The sequence below is a fragment of the Macrobrachium nipponense genome, chromosome 5 (assembly GCF_015104395.2).
Source record: "Macrobrachium nipponense isolate FS-2020 chromosome 5, ASM1510439v2, whole genome shotgun sequence".
In the NCBI taxonomy this organism is placed as follows: Eukaryota; Metazoa; Arthropoda; class Malacostraca; order Decapoda; family Palaemonidae; genus Macrobrachium; species Macrobrachium nipponense.
This window is the reverse complement of record NC_061107.1, coordinates 10913161-10928743: the sequence shown is the minus strand read 5'-3', so window position 1 is coordinate 10928743 and position 15583 is coordinate 10913161. Positions and strand designations below refer to the sequence as shown.

The following is a 15583-nucleotide window of genomic DNA, read 5'->3' as shown; positions in this document are numbered from 1 at the left end:
GTTTTGTTGCAAGCTCAAAATAAATATTTACTGTGGTGGAAATGTCCCTTCTGGTACATCATTTAATTCTTGCAGTTAAAAGTTGTTTTGTGTAATCTAGATTTTCGTCATTAGAGAATGACTTGTAAGTTGTTTTTACAATTATTGTTTAAAAGCAGAAGCATTTTTCTCAAAAGTTGATTACTGTACCTGGTATTTTAAAAAGTTAACTTACCTGAATAACCAGAAAATTCATGAGACAGTAGTCTGTAGTAACTTTGTCGTAATTGAATGACCCATCTGAAACAAGGGACCATAGTTATTCATTCCAGAAATGCCTGAATCGGATGGCAGAAGTCTTGGTAAATTTGATGTAGTTTGTTTCATTGTTACACGAGAGGTGGGGGATGGGGGGATGTTGCTCCAGACTGTTGTATTGTTTATTTTCTGGCCCTCATAAACTTGCCAATATGTGAACATTGTTCTATGAAAATTACTGTTTTGTTCATGAAACTTACCTGTCAGATATATATAGCTGTATTCTCCGACGTCCGACAGAATTTCAAAACTCCCGGCACACGCAGTGGGCGGCCAGGTGGTTAGTACCCATTCCCGCCGCTGGGAGGCGGATATCAGGAATCATTCCCATTTTCTATTCAGATTTTTCTCTGTCGCGGTAGTGAAAACACCTGTTTCCACTACCTCCGCCTAGGATTTTGAAACTTCATTAGCCGCTTAAGTATCCTACTTATTTTTTTGAATGATTGACTTGGATTTGTGGCTAGGCATACGCTATCATAAATTAATTAAAATTTTTTCATTGCATATGATGTCTGAATCTAGTTAGCCTAGTTTCAGATTTTGTTGTCTGCAACGGGTAAGGGGAGGCTACCGAAACCTTCGGTAGACACTCGTTTAGTATACATGTTTTCTTTGTTGAGAGATCAATGTAATGTTGACTGATTCCGAAAGAGACGTATGATTCGTATGTACGCAAATTAGAGCGTGATAGAATCAGGAGGTCTTCCTCCACAGTACCAGTAGACTTTATTTGTTTTTGGCCTAAAGCCCTGTGGTATGGCTTACGGGCCTAGAGGAAGGAAGTTCTGTGAGAAGTAATGCCCTTTCTATTATTGTGGATTACATCAAGTAAGCTTGAAAAAGTGCTCGCTCTCCAATCAGTGTTGTGAGTGTAGTGATGTTGATTTTGCCCCTAGTGTTGTGGAGGGGGCGTCAGATCGGTCCTATAACGCCTCTAGGTCTAAACCTCTGTCGGACTCCCAGGACCAGGGAGGGGGCAAGTTGAAACCGAAGGAGGGTTACGGGAACCCCCCCACCGATCTGGCGTCCCTTCGGCAGGATAAGGCTGCCAAAGATCGTGCACGTGCACGAATCATGAAAGATTGCTTCTCGTCCTCCGAGGCGTCCTCCCCGCAAGGTTGGAGCTCTCGGAAGGACTCGCGCCCTCTAAGAAGCTTTAGAGAAGAGGACGCTTCACGTCCTCTCTCTCGTCAGGAGGGAACGTCAGATCCGCCCCATAACGCCTCTAGGCCTGGACCTCTGTCGGACTCCCAGGACTAGGGAGAGGGCATGTCGAAAGCCGAAGAGGGTTACGGGGAACCCACCTCGATCTGGCGTCCCTTCGGCTTGACTTAATATCGATAAGCGTGACAAAGACGCAAAATGTCGCCACAGGCGGCTGGTCGTCTTGGTCAAGAGATTAAAAATGTCCTTAAGGCAGGACCCTCACAAGGACGCCTTTCGAGACTTCAACGCTCTATCGAGAGGAAGACTTCGTTTGCACTTCCTCCATCTAGACTGAAAGGGAGAGCTGGGATCTGGTACGAAACAGGAGAAGAAGCAGGATTGAAAGCACCGTCTTCTTCTCAAGGAGATTCGCCAATTTGGTGGACGCTCCAAGGAGGTCTTATTTGTCATCGGCTAAGGTTTCCTCCTCCCCTCATGGCGTTATGTATACGTTATGTGACGTTCGCTTTTACTACGAAACGGGATATTGTTCAAGCTCATAAGATTGACGTCCGGCAAGCTGATTTGCATAGTCAAATAGCTCGCCAAGAACGCATCTTACTCGTCCCTAAGGGACGCTCCGGGTCCAGCGGACAGAGATGACACTGGACAGACTATCCTAGTTTTCGACAGGAGAAGGGCAAAGAATTCCTTCATACCCAAGAACAACACACAGGCGTCCTTTTAAATGCCCTTCTGCAGTGTCGAATGACCGTGACAAAGACGCAAGATGTCGCACAGCCGGCCGTCGTTTTTGTCAAGAGTGGCGAACGTCCTGAAGACTCGTCCTGATGACGATCACCGTACTTATGCTTAGGACGCTCGCGTTTCATGAGCGGCTCTCCCTCGCCAGGAAGCCTCTCAAGTTACTCGTGTTGACGCACGTCATTCACTATGACGCTTCCCTTGATGTTCGTCACTCTTCTATTCCGGACGCTCTTCAAGACGCTCAAAGAATGCATCAGGTACGTTCGGCAAGCACCTCGCGACGATGCCTTTCGGAACGCTCGGCGTTCCTTTTTTGAGCGCGTGTCTGGATATGTTCATTTGCATTACTAAGACGCAAAATGTTGCACAGGCGGCCACCGTCTTTGTTAGAAGGTAACGAAAGTCTTTAAGGCCGTCTTGGAGACGATAGCCTTACGTCTTCCTATAGTGCTCTCACACTTCAGGAGCAGTGTGCGGCTCTCCAGGACGCTTTTTCGGGTGGCCTTTCAGAAGACGCTCGACGTCATAAACATTGATAAGCTTTTTGGAAGACGCTCGATGTCTTACACATCTGGACGCTCGCCAGGACGCTAGCGAGGACGCTTTTGAAGACGCTCGGCATCCTACACGTCATGACGCTCGGTAGAGCACTTGCCAGGACGTTCTTCAGAACGATAGGCGTCCTACGCATCAAGACGTTCGGCAGGATTCCTGCAAGAACGCTCTTCAAGAGAGCGTCGTCGAAGTAGAGGAAGGAGTTTGGTCTCGTCAAGATGTCTACTTCTCTTTCTACGAAGGGAGCGTTCAAGAGAATCCATCACTTGATGAATTCCAGGAAAACTGTAAGCAGATTTCGGTGTCATAAAACGCCTCGTCTGCTTTCGGGATTGCGCTGCCGAAGGGGAACATTAAGGTCATTCCTGTCGTAACGCCCAGTCTCTAATCAGGAATCCTGCCCCTTCCTCGATTTCTGCGGGAATCGGGAAGGCTATATGCTCGAATTCCTGGATTACTTTCCGTCATGCAATTGGGTTAGTTCTCATTGACAAAGTTCTTAATAACATTTTATCGCATAAGCGGATAAGTAACAAAATTTCGAAAGAGCTCTCATTCATTAGTCAGAGGCTCATCCAGGAAAAAGACTTATAGACTACGTCCATGAAGTCTTATGTCAAATATCATAAGAAGCTTGAACTTTCCTTTTCGATCTTCGGTTCTCACTTGAGGATTTCCATTTGAATAATATTATTCCTTTTCTTGGCAAAGAGAATGAAGACAGTCGATTTCCATTCTCTCTCTCTTCCTCGTCGAGGAAAGAATGTAGTAGAGAATTAGATGTTCAAGCAACTCAGTGTTAGGTAGCTCGTTGTACTGCTCAGTCGGTTACGTCTCTCTCTCCCGCGGGATTGATTTACGAACCGTATCTCTGCCCTACAATCATGACTTTTGCCTCGGGTTGAGGGGATTTCTGGTAATCATGAATAAACGACTTCCTTTTGCTAAGAAATTTTCAACAGAGATATCTCTTAGACATGTTCGGCGCTGCTTACCGCACTGTAACAGAATTCTGTACGAGTCTACCGCAGCATAGCACTATAATAATGCTCTCCTGCTTATGCAAAGCGCAGCCTTATTAGGGAAGGAAGCATGCTTAGTGAGGGAATGGATGAGTCTGCTGGGGACCATTTCCTCGCTGGAGAAGCTTGTTTCCCTGAATAGACTGCAATTCAGACCTCTACAGTTTTTCCTACAGGAGAACTGAAATAACATCAAAGATCTAGAGATAATTCTAAACGTCTCTCAATGGGTTAAGGATCACCTCAGGTGATAATGAGAGGGAGCCAGGCATCCGGACAGAGGTCCTGGCACATAATCTAAAAGAATTGGAAGCAATTTGGTTGGCTCTCCAGTTCCTCGAAGAGTGAGGTTTTTGGTCGAGTGGTCCAAATCATCTCAGATAATTCCGCAGCTCTCTCATATCCCAAGAAAAGAGAGATGGTTATCGGCATAGACACGGAACGTAACGATCCGTAAGAGGTTCGTTACACGATTGCACGTCCGTTGCGGATCTTCTCGATCGACGGCAGCAACTACTGACGTTTGACTTTTGAGTAATCCTCGCTTAGAAGTATGTCGAGAGTTGTGGAGACTTGGGGACGTCCTTTCGTAGATTTTGCAATATTGAAGACGAAGAAGCTTCCTCTACGTTGCGCCCTTATTCTCGATCCGAGAGCGGTAGCAATAGACGCCATCCTATAGTATGGAATGGGGATAGTTGGTTAGCCCTTTCCCCTATTCAAAAGCTTAGGAAATGTAATAAGATAATCGCTGGCGTCAGAGGGAGTGAGAAAGACGCTGATCGCCCCATGTTGGCCTTCGAGAGGCTGGATTCACAGAGGTCACGTCCTTCAGAGAACACTTTCCAAGGACCCTTCCCGAGAGAATCGGTCTACTCTAACAGCCTCACTTCGAGAGGTACCTAAAATCTCTCCGCTCTGAGTCTGAATGCGTTCAGACTGTCAAGAAGCGAGAGGATCTTCAAGATTAATTGCAAGTCTCATTGCCAAAGCAAAGCAGTGCTGCATATTTTGCAGTGTACCAATCGGAGTGGGCCGTTTCTGGACATAGGGCAAGAAGAATGACTGTTCCTCTACCTCTGACCTCTGTGAATGACTTTACCGCCTTCCCATTCCGTCTGAAGTATGGGATAAGCTAACAGTCCCAACGATTGTAGAATACGGAAATATGTTGTTGACGGCCTCTAGGCTCAGAGATTCGGATCTGTCAAACAACAAAGCCCTTCACGATCTTTGAGGTCTGCGGAAATCTTGATGGAACTTAGACGTAGTCTGAAGTTCTTGATGTCAAAGCATTTCGAACCTCTCCTTTCTGTAAACTTAATACACGTGACCAGAAAGGCTAATTTTCTAACCACTCTAGCTACGGCAATGAGGGTTAGTGAGATTTTAGCCATCATCCAGAGGTTTTGGCTTTAGAGGACATAATTCGGTGTCCTCTAAGCCTTCCGTTCTTGCTAAGAACGAAAAACCCGTCTAACCCTTGGCCCAGAGGCCTGGAGATCAAGGGGATGGCACAAATTATTGGGCAAGAGCCACAGAGAGTCCTGTGCCCTGTCGGGGCTCTCAAGTTTTATCTTGATAAAACTAAAGAAAGTCAAGGTCATTCGGACAATCTGCGGTGTTCCGTAAAAGACCAGACTTGCCCATGTCGAAGAACGCCCTGGCGTTATTTTTAAGGAGTCTTTCTAAGAGGCTCATTCGTCATGTTTGAACAAAGATTTGAAACCTTTTAAAGTAAGTGCTCACGAGGTGAGGGCGCGGCCTCGGAAGCATTTCAACAGAGCATGACACTCAGTAATATCCTGAGTGCCACGTTTGAGCGAAGCAACTCTGTGTTCGCTTCACACTCCCGACGGGATGTGAAGACGACATATGAGATCTGCGAGTCGCTAGGACCATACATATCCGTAGAAATATTATTGGAGGCAGGAAGCAGCACGAATCCTATCCTATAGAAAAAGGGATAGGTGTGCTTTTAACTTTGAAGGGTTGGTCGCTTGAGGCGCTTTCCCTTTCGTTAGCCTAGAAGTTATGGGACTAACTTCGATAGGTTAGGTCAGGTGGTGGTTTTAGCTTCGTTGCCCTCACAGTATGGTCAATATGGTCTAGTCACATTGTGGTCACGCCCCCGTTGACAGATCATCTAGAGCGCACCAACTACACAGGTCACTACCTTGTTGGCAACTCTAGTAAAGCAAAAGCAGACTTCGGTGACAGTAATCAAGAAGTCAGCTATGCTAACAGGTAAGGAATCAAGATGTCAATCATCTGCACTTGAGGTGTTTCCTAAATCCTTCTATTCTGTCCCTTCCCACCTCCAATGGTGGGATTCAGCTATATATATATCTGACAGGTAAGTTTCATGAACAAAATGTTATTGTTATGATACAATAAAGTTTGTTCATACTTACCTGGCAGATATATATAATTAAAGTACCCACCCACCTCCCCTCAGGGACAGTGGTATGAAAAATCTGAATAGAAAATGGGAATGATTCCTGATATCCGCCTCCCAGCGGCGGGAATGGGTACTAACCACCTGGCCGCCCACTGCGTGTGCCGGGAGTTTTGAAATTCTGTCGGACGTCGGAGAATACAGCTATATATATATCTGCCAGGTAAGTATGAACAAACTTTATTGTATCATAACAATAACATGTTAAGAATATGCGCTGTAACTCTTCGAGGGTAGAAATTGCCAGATCTCTGGAAATCGCCAGTTGTACTTTTTTCTCTATATTTTCTTTTATATTATTCTTTGTACATCTATGCAAACGGTGATTTGCTCTTGTATAGTAAATATCAACCCTACATTTTACACATGCTTTAATTTTATAAAAAATAGACTTAAGATATTTCATTTGATTGAAATATCAAGCTAAATGTTTTTCATAATTTTGCAATTTATCTCTCATCATCATTATCGTATGCTTTTCTTTATTTTATGTGAAAAGGAAAGTTTCTTTTTATTTTCATTCTAGTCCAATTCTGATGAAAACTGTTGCTTCCAGGTAACTTACTTAGTTCTCTACACTGTATTTAATTCTGTGCTGTCTTGAACTTACCGAAGTGATTCTAAAGCCATTTCATGTGATAAATGGGTCTACAAAAAGCTTCATTTTTTTAGGTAACTTACCTGCTATCATTTAGCTTTATCTGTGACTACTTAGTGTAGGTACAACATGTTTGAAATTGGAACATTCATATTGTTACTAAATAAGAATGTCCCATCAATAGTGAGTAAAATCATACAATGGATACATAGGTCTGCAGTACTTTATGCAATGTTCATGAGGAAATTGGAGAATGTCTCGTAAAAATGTGTATCCATAGAACTTTAAGATTCATTACCACCTATACATAAAGAGGCTGGACAAAAGGCATAAATGGGAATTCAAGAAAAATGAGCACTTCACAGAGGAAAATGGAGAGAACTCCCTTATGGCTGACTCAAGGAGAAAAGCAGATGTAAAAGTGATAATGGACCTGTAATATCTTTACCTCAAATTTATATGTATGTTATCCTTTAATTATAATCATTTCAACTGTTCAAGTCTAATGATGAAAGCCTTGTTCATTTGTGCATAATCTTACCATTTCACACGTACTAGAAGGTTTAGTTGTGTTGCATGGACTGAACAGACTACTTCTCCGAACTGTATGGTATATTCCCCAATGTATTCTACATAGCAGAAGTTACTATGTCAACCTCAAGCTTTGTTGATCTCATGAGAACTGGAAAATTAGATATTTGTCATTTGGAGATGCTTTGCCAGCTGCAGAAGCAGTTTTCCAGCAGTCAATAGTTATACTACTATTAGTGGATTGCTTATGTAAAGACAACCATACTGAAGGGGGCCAGAGCACTCTGTGCAGCCATGCCTATAGTTGGACCAGGACTGCAATGCCAAATGGTCTTATGACCATAATCATGCTAGCAGACTGATTAGCTGCTAAGGGCCACCAAACTGCAGAAGGAGAGGCCTCCCTACCGACGTTTATGCTCCTTTTCAAGTTGGTGACTTTCAAATGCAATATCGATCGAGACATTCGTTTTCTACTTTGATGTCTTTGAGGTAGATTGAGGAGTTCGGCATAGTCCTCAAGTATCTCTCCCACATGCGGTAAACAAGAGGCCTGTTGTTACAACTCGCCCAGTAGCAGAGAAACAGTTCCAGACAACTAGAATCAACTTTTACAGCCTTCACTATTGCAGAGTCAAAGCTCTTTCCATCGCTAGGACCGAACAATATGTTTCTTTCCTGTGATTCAAATCACCTTTTGAACATCTAGGCTGTTCCACTTAATTAGAATTTTCCCCTTTTTTTTTCCGTAAGGGAAATATTGATATCAGCTCCTCATGGTAGTTGTAAAAGTGGGATTTATGATTCCCACTTTGCTTAAAAATCAACATTCTAGCTCCATTGCAGTCCTCCCTGGTTTCATGATTGTATCCATTAGGATGTTATGTTATTTGCTTCTGCATAAGTGATGAGTTCAACCATACACAACATTTTTATTTGTAATAGCACTGTATGGAATTGCAATTACAGACCCCCTAATATAATCTAGGTCAGAAAGATGTGTACCTTACATTCCAGCTTCCTGTCCATTTGATCCTTGAGTTCCTTGCTTATCACAACTCCATATTCAGGGCTAATGTAAATGGAAGGGTTGTTGTGGATCAAATTAATTTCTTTTAAAATTACACAAAATTTTCCAATATAAATCCAGTACTTACACCAAAATTCCAGCCTTCTAACACCACTGATGGCATGAAAAGTGGGGATATTACCTCCCTGTAACCCTGGATCCATGGGGAACCTGTTCTCAGGCTATCCAGTCAGCAGAGAACTTTCTTTTAAATCAGGAATAAGATGTCTAGGTTTGTGAAAACATTGAGTGTGGGCTGACGAAAAAGTATTGGTTTTGAAAATTAACGTATTTTCAATAACTGAAATGGACTGGCACCTCACCTATGTACAGAATAAAATTAAGATTAATTAGACTATTTACAAAGTTACATCTGTGGATTTTAGTAATAAAATCTTTTATAACAATCCAATATCCACTTGCTCATCTTGATATATAGGTATCAGGCATTAAATAAAGCAGTGAATGTTGGTCTTTTTTTGTTAAATTGGCATCAAATAACATTGGATTAGGTGGAAAATCAGTGTATCATGTGTCACAAAGCTTTGTTTGTTGATATTAACATATCAAGTTTGAGTAAAGTGCCTAGCTCTATCTGATATTCTTGACTGTGTTCATGATTTATTAAAAGGTCAATAGTATATATAATACCTGTCTTTACTGAAATGCTGTACTTCTCCTGGATTATAGCCTCATTTTTATTTGTCATGAACTATAACCTCATGTTGGATTTTATTTGAAAGCAGTAATGGAGCTGTTGATAAATTTTCAATATTTTAAATAGTTTTTTTTTTTTTTTTTTTTTTTTTTTTTCTTTTGACATTTAATGATTACACAGGGGTCATCAGAATCGGAACCTGAAGAGGCTGCTGCACCTAACAAAAGAGGGCCAAAAACTTCTGCAACATCTGTGCCTAAGAGTAACGCAGCGGCGGCAAATAACCAACGCAAGAATGGCCCCAAGGCAGCTGCGCGTCCCCAGAAGTCTGCAACGCAGAAACCACCAGCTAAAGCCCAGCCACAGAAAGTTTCTACTGTTCAGCAGAAGAAAACGGTCAAAAATAAAAAGAATTTAGGTGGGTAGCCTCACCGCAACTTCCATTTTATTATTCTACATTTTGAGTATTTAATTTTTATTTTCTTCTTTATCTTTTATTATGGTCATATAACCTTAACAGATTCAAGAAGATGGGATTTGTTGGGATAGAGCATTGTATTACAGAATGGTTGCATAATTGTATGTTAGGTGGAGTGTATATTTATTTGTAGATAATATTCCTCAGCTTTTATTGTGGAACCACAATATATTGAATATTTTCTTTGAGAAGAATTGTTGTAGACATTTTAGTAAGGATGTAACAGTCTTGAGGTAATTCTTAATCCAAAGCATTTGTTGATTTGAACCATTTTAGTGGCAGAAGCTAGGAAATATGTTTCTGTTGTGTACCATCTTGTAAAGGAGCAGCTACCATTTAAAGAGTCAGTATTGTTTCTGGAAGGATTTTAACATTTATTTTAACAATTAAGAACTGGGCTAAAAATAACATATGCAGCACCCCAGCACTTTGAGGTTGGCCAATTAAAAAAAAAACACATCAATGGAAAGAGGAAGATATTCAAATGGACATGGTGTTAGGAAAAAATAAAAAAAGTTCTCCCTACCTTCCACGAGATTAGTATACTTTTAACTTTCTAATTCTTATAAAAAATTTTCCATTTGGCTGCTAAGAATCAGAACAAAAATAAACACATTATTATTTACTCAAAAAGTCCTGTAAACAAAACAAAACAGTACAATTTACCACAAATTGTTTTGTCAATCGACAGGTAATTCAAATGCAGTTTCCGCAGACAAGATATCCAAAAAGAAGTCCATATTCTCTCCGGACAACACTACCGACTCGGAAAGTGAAGCCAAGAAGACTGTTGGCAAGAAAGTCCCAAAACCACAACCAAAGCCTCAGCCTAAGCAACAGTCCAAGTCAGCGATGGTTCAGAAAGGGGGTTTGCAACAGGCCAGAAAAGGCTCTACAAAGGTTGTCGAAAAGTCTTCGGAAAAGTCGTCCGAGTCCTCAACAAATTCATCAACAGCTTCTTCAGGTATGTCTTCATTTCTCATTAATGTATAATATTTTTAGTTGGCATATAGTGTAGTTGTATAAATTAGAAATTTAGTGCGTGTAGATATGTATATACAAGAGATATGGTATGATGAATAATGCCAGCCTGTTAGAAGGTGAATTTATCTGTAATTTGGTAATGCTAATTACAAAATTTATTACTATCATTTTGAAATGGTTTCTCGTGATACTTTTTGGTAAGGTACTCTATATTAAAGATACTTTTTGGTAACGTACTCTATATTAAACTTTACTCTTTTGACCACTGTGAGGATATATATTACTGAAGGCTAGGTACTAACATACAGACTTTTTGGGGACCAGAATTTTGGCATTAGATTTATTTCTAATATCCTTTGAAGACATAGAATAGTAAGCTGCTCAAGTACTGTTTTAGTATTGACCTCACTGAAGTACCTTCAAAGCTTCTTGTATTGAAATAATTCTTATCTGATTTGGCTATGTTCCTGAACCCTTTTGTGTACAGTTCACTTGTTATATTTTCTAGTAGGCTCAGCTGATTTATGGTAGTTATTGTTGTATGATTTGTACACGTCCTGTTACAGAGAGTGATAGTGACAGTTCATCCGAATCATCTGCCTCTGCAAAGTCGTCCTCCGAAAAGCCTGTCGTTCAGCAAATAGTCCGCAGAAAGTCTCAGACGAAGCCCACCCCAGCATCTTCTGAAACCGATAAGGAAGAAGATGAGGAGGAAGAGGAGGAGGAAGAAGACGAGGATGATACCCCTAGGAAACACATTACCAGGTCGTCTAGTGTTCGTACAAAGAGAGGCTCTCTTTTGGGTATCCAGAAAGGGACTGAATCGGATTCTGAAAATAATGGTTTGTACCAGTTTCTCTGTCTTTTTATTGCTAAGTATCATTGACAGTGTTTGTACAAAAGTATATATAGTAGGCTGTTTTAATATTGCTAATATTTTAACTGTTATTAACTACCACAATCCATTAACCCTAGAGTGAAATGGATTATAGGTAACTAATTTTGGCGAGAACCTCTTCCATTTTAGTTTTTATATAAGAAATTTTTTCACATATTGTAAAACCAAATTTTTGTACATGAACTTTCCTGCCAGATATATACTTAGCTTACGTCTCTGACGTCACGACAGAATTCAAAACTCGCGGCAAATGCGACAGGTAGGTCAGGTGATCTACCCCACCCGCCGCTGGGTGGCAGGTGTATGAACCAATCCCCCTTTCCAGTCATAATTTTTCTGTCGCCGGTGTCGACTACATCTGTTGTCGATACCTCTCGATTTTGGATTATTACTCGTTTTCGCCCTGGATTGTTTCATCGGACTTTTGGTGAAGTACCTGCTCCTTGGCTTGGCATTTGCGATTTGTGGACCGGTTTTTGATTATTCTTTTGATTATTCTTGGAATTTCATTATGTCTGATTTAGAAATTAAGAAATTAACTATGTTCAGAGTTTGTTCTGTTAGCGATTGTAAGGTGAGGCTACCGAAAGCTGCGGTAGACCCTCACACAGTATGCATGAGGTGTAGGGGGAATGACTGCTCATTTATTAACCCTTGTAATGAATGTGGTAATTTGAATGAAGAAGAATGGAAGGCGCTTTATTCTTATGTAAGAAAGCTTGAGAAGGACAAGGTTAGGAAAGCTTCATCTAGGAGTTCTAGTAGGTCTCGCGCTAGCGAGTTTGAAGTTGATAACCCTGTTGTAGACGTAGCGCCTTTACCAGTTTCAGCCCCTGCTTCCTGCACCGAACCCGAAGATGCGCCTTCGGAGGTGGACACTATGAGAGCCACTATTTGCAGCATGGAGCTGAAAATTAAAGTGCTAGAAGGTAAGAGTGATAGCAATTTGTGCAGTGATCCCAGTGCAGTGGAGGGTGCGTCTGATCGGCTCCCTAATGCTTCTAGGCCTAGACCTCTTCCAGACTCCCAGACCCAGTGGAGGAGGAAAGTCGAAAGCCGCAGGAAGGTTAGGGAGAACCCCCACCGGTCAGGCGTCCCCTCGGTAGCGCCTGATGTTCGCTCCCAGGCTACCTTGGATCGCGCCAAGAGAGAAGTCTTACGGCAATGCTTCTCGTCTTCGCCTTCTCCTTCGCCCAAGCGTGGTTGGAGCTCCTCGGAAGCTTCTCGGCCGTCGAAGAGAGCCTGGCAGGCTTCTTCCGCTCTCCCCTCCAGCCCTGAAGTTTTTTCGGAAGATCCTGGATTGGATGTGAAGAAACCGAGGATTTCTTTGGAGTTTCGCTCTCCTAGTAAGGATCGAGCTGCGTCTCCCGTGAAGGACTTTGTTAAGTCTCCTACACGTGTGTTGGCTAGTCTGCAGGCGCAGATTACGGCTCTGGCTGACTCTTTGATCGTGACTTCTTGTCGTAGGAAGGACGTCTCGCTCCCGGTAAAGAAGTCCAGGCGCTCGTCTCCAGGTTTACGCTATTCGTCAGTAAACCGCCCTCTCTCCAGGAGTGGATCGTAGTACGAGGCGCTCTTCAACGGACAGGCGCTCTCCTGCGGACATCGTTTCTCCGTCGGACAAGGGGCATGCTTCCCATAGACGAGCCTCTCCTGACAGGCGCTCGTCTCGAGACAGGATCTCTCCCGCTGGCAGACGCCAGGAGCCTGGTAGGCGTTTGTTTTTCTCATGGTAGCCGCTCTCCTTCAGGCTTTCGCTCTCCTGTGACCAGACGCCCTTTGGTAGACAGGCGCTCTTCTCCTGTCAGCCGCCCTTCGCTTAGCAGGCACCAAGAGCCTGGTAGGCGCTCTTCTCCCGATTTTCGCTCTCCTCGAGTTAGGCGCCGGGAATCTGTCAGACGCTTCTCTCCTGGTAGGCGCTCGTCGCCAGAGATTCGCTCTCCTCGCAGCAGGCGCCAAGAGCCTGATAATCGCTTCCCGCATGACAGGCGCTCTTCGCCAGGCAGCCGCTCTCCTTTAGACAGGCGCCAGGAGCCTGATAGACGCTTTTTGCCTAATAGGCGCTCTTCGCCTAATAGGCGCTCTTCGCCAGATTTTCGCCCTGCGTTCGTTAGGCGCCAAGAGCCTAGAATACGCCCTCATCCTGACAAGAAGGAGTTTTCAGGCAGAATCTCAACGGAAGTTATAACTTCCCCGGTTAGATGTCAGAGTTCTTCCAGACATTCTTCCAAGGATGGACTCTCGGCTGAGGACAAGACGGCCTTTCATCGTAAGGATCGTGAAGGATCTTCGGCGGAAGAAGAACAGGATCCCTCGGAAGAAGAAATTCCTAAAGATTCCTCCGTTTCTTCATACAAGCGTTTGACGGACCTGTTGCTTCAGGAATTCGGAGACGCCCTTTCTCCTGTCGCCCCGCCCTCGCCTCTTTCGTTTTTTTTCGACTTCGAAAACTTCGAAGGTTTCATCCTGTGTCAGGATGAAGCCTGCAATCTCTATGAAGAAGGCGCTTAGAGGTTTTGGTGAGTGGCTTCTTTCGAAGGAAGAGAAAGGGAAGACGGTGTTCTCTTTCCCTCCTTTTAAGCTTACTGGAAAACTAGGATTCTGGTATGAATCGGGAGAACCCTTGGGCCTCGTTCTTCCATCCTCGGCAGACTCGGACTTCTCTTCACTGGTGGATTCCTCTCGACGCTCTGCCCTCATGTCCGCTAAGACGACATGGGGGATGAATGAGCTTGACCACCTGTTGAAGGGAATGTTCCGAGTCCTGGAGGTGTTTAACTTCCTAGACTGGTCTTTGGGCGTTTGCCAAGAAGACGCAGACCCGGATTCCATTTCACCTGAGGATCTTATCAGTGTTCTCACGTGTATGGATAAGGCAGTGAGGGATGGATCGAGTGAAGTAGCTTCCCTTTTCGGAGCGGGAGTGATCAAGAAGAGATCTGTTTACTGTTCGTTCCTGACGAAATCAGTATCGCATGCTCAGAGAGCCTCTCTCCTGTATTCTCAGCTCTCTCCTCATAACTCTTCCCTAAGATCATTCAGGATGTTTCTTGTGCCCTTTCAGCTAAGGCTACACAGGACATGCTAGCCCAGTCTACCAGGGGAGCCTCACTCTTCTTTCCAAGCTAAAACCAAGAGAGAGACTCCAGTTAGGCAGGAGCCCTTTCGAGGAGTCCCTCCTGCCAGAGCTTCTTCCTCTAGAGGATCTAGACCCACTAAACGAGGGAAGACCTTCTCTAGATCCATCAGAGGGAAGAAGTAGGATTCAAGTTCTCCAGACATCAGTGGGTGCCAGACTTCTGAAGTTTGCCGACGTCTGGGCCCAGAAAGGGGCGGACAACTGGTCACTCTCGATTGTCCGCAAAGGCTACCTCATTCCCTTCTTATCAAGACCTCAAGTTTTCACGGGTTTAATGAAGAATGTAGCGCAGTGGCTACATTTGGAGGGAGTGAGGCTGTCTCTCTATCTAGACGATTGGCTGATCAGAGCAAGCTCACAAGAACGATGTCTGGAGGACCTACAAAAGACACTGACTTTAGCAAGTTCGTTGGGGCTTCTGGTGAACTTCCAGAAGTCACAATTAATCCCCAGTCAAGAGCTGATATATCTGGGGATTCGGATGGTTTCTCTGGATTTTCGGGCATATCCGTCACCAGAGAGGATTGCTCGTTGCCAAGAGAAACTAACGAGCATCCTAGAGAAAGATGCATGCACAGCGAGGGAGTGGATGAGTCTGTTGGGGACACTTTCCTCGCTGGAGCAATTCGTTTCTCTAGGAAGGTTGCATCTCAGACCTCTCCAATTCTTCCTTTACCGGAACTGGAGGTGTCTCTCTCTAGACCTGGAATTCTCCTTCATGATATCAAAAGGAATCAAGAAGGACCTTCTGTGGTGGGCAGATCCTCTCCGATTTGCAGAAGGTCTGTCTCTGTACATGCCAAACCCGAACCAAGTATTGTTTTCCGACGCGTCGGAGACGGGTTGGGGTGCGACCCTAGGGTCAAGAGAAGTGTCAGGCACCTGGGAGGGGGAACAGGTGTCCTGGCACATCAACAACAAAGAGTTGATGGCAGTGTGGTTGGCGTTAAAAGCCTTCGAGCCCCACGTCCGAAATGCT

At 43.7% G+C, this 15583-nt stretch overlaps 1 protein-coding gene across 1 annotated transcript in view; it reads left to right on the top strand.

The window, feature by feature from the left end:
• The first annotated feature begins 6444 nt into the window (after positions 1-6444).
• Positions 6445-15583, top strand: part of LOC135215204 (histone acetyltransferase KAT7-like) — a 53208-nt gene continuing 44069 nt past the window's right edge. The window contains 3 exon segments of the mRNA XM_064249697.1: positions 6445-9523; positions 10275-10547; positions 11134-11409. Of these exon segments, the coding sequence (XP_064105767.1) occupies positions 9274-9523; positions 10275-10547; positions 11134-11409 (799 nt within the window). The 5' untranslated portion in view covers positions 6445-9273.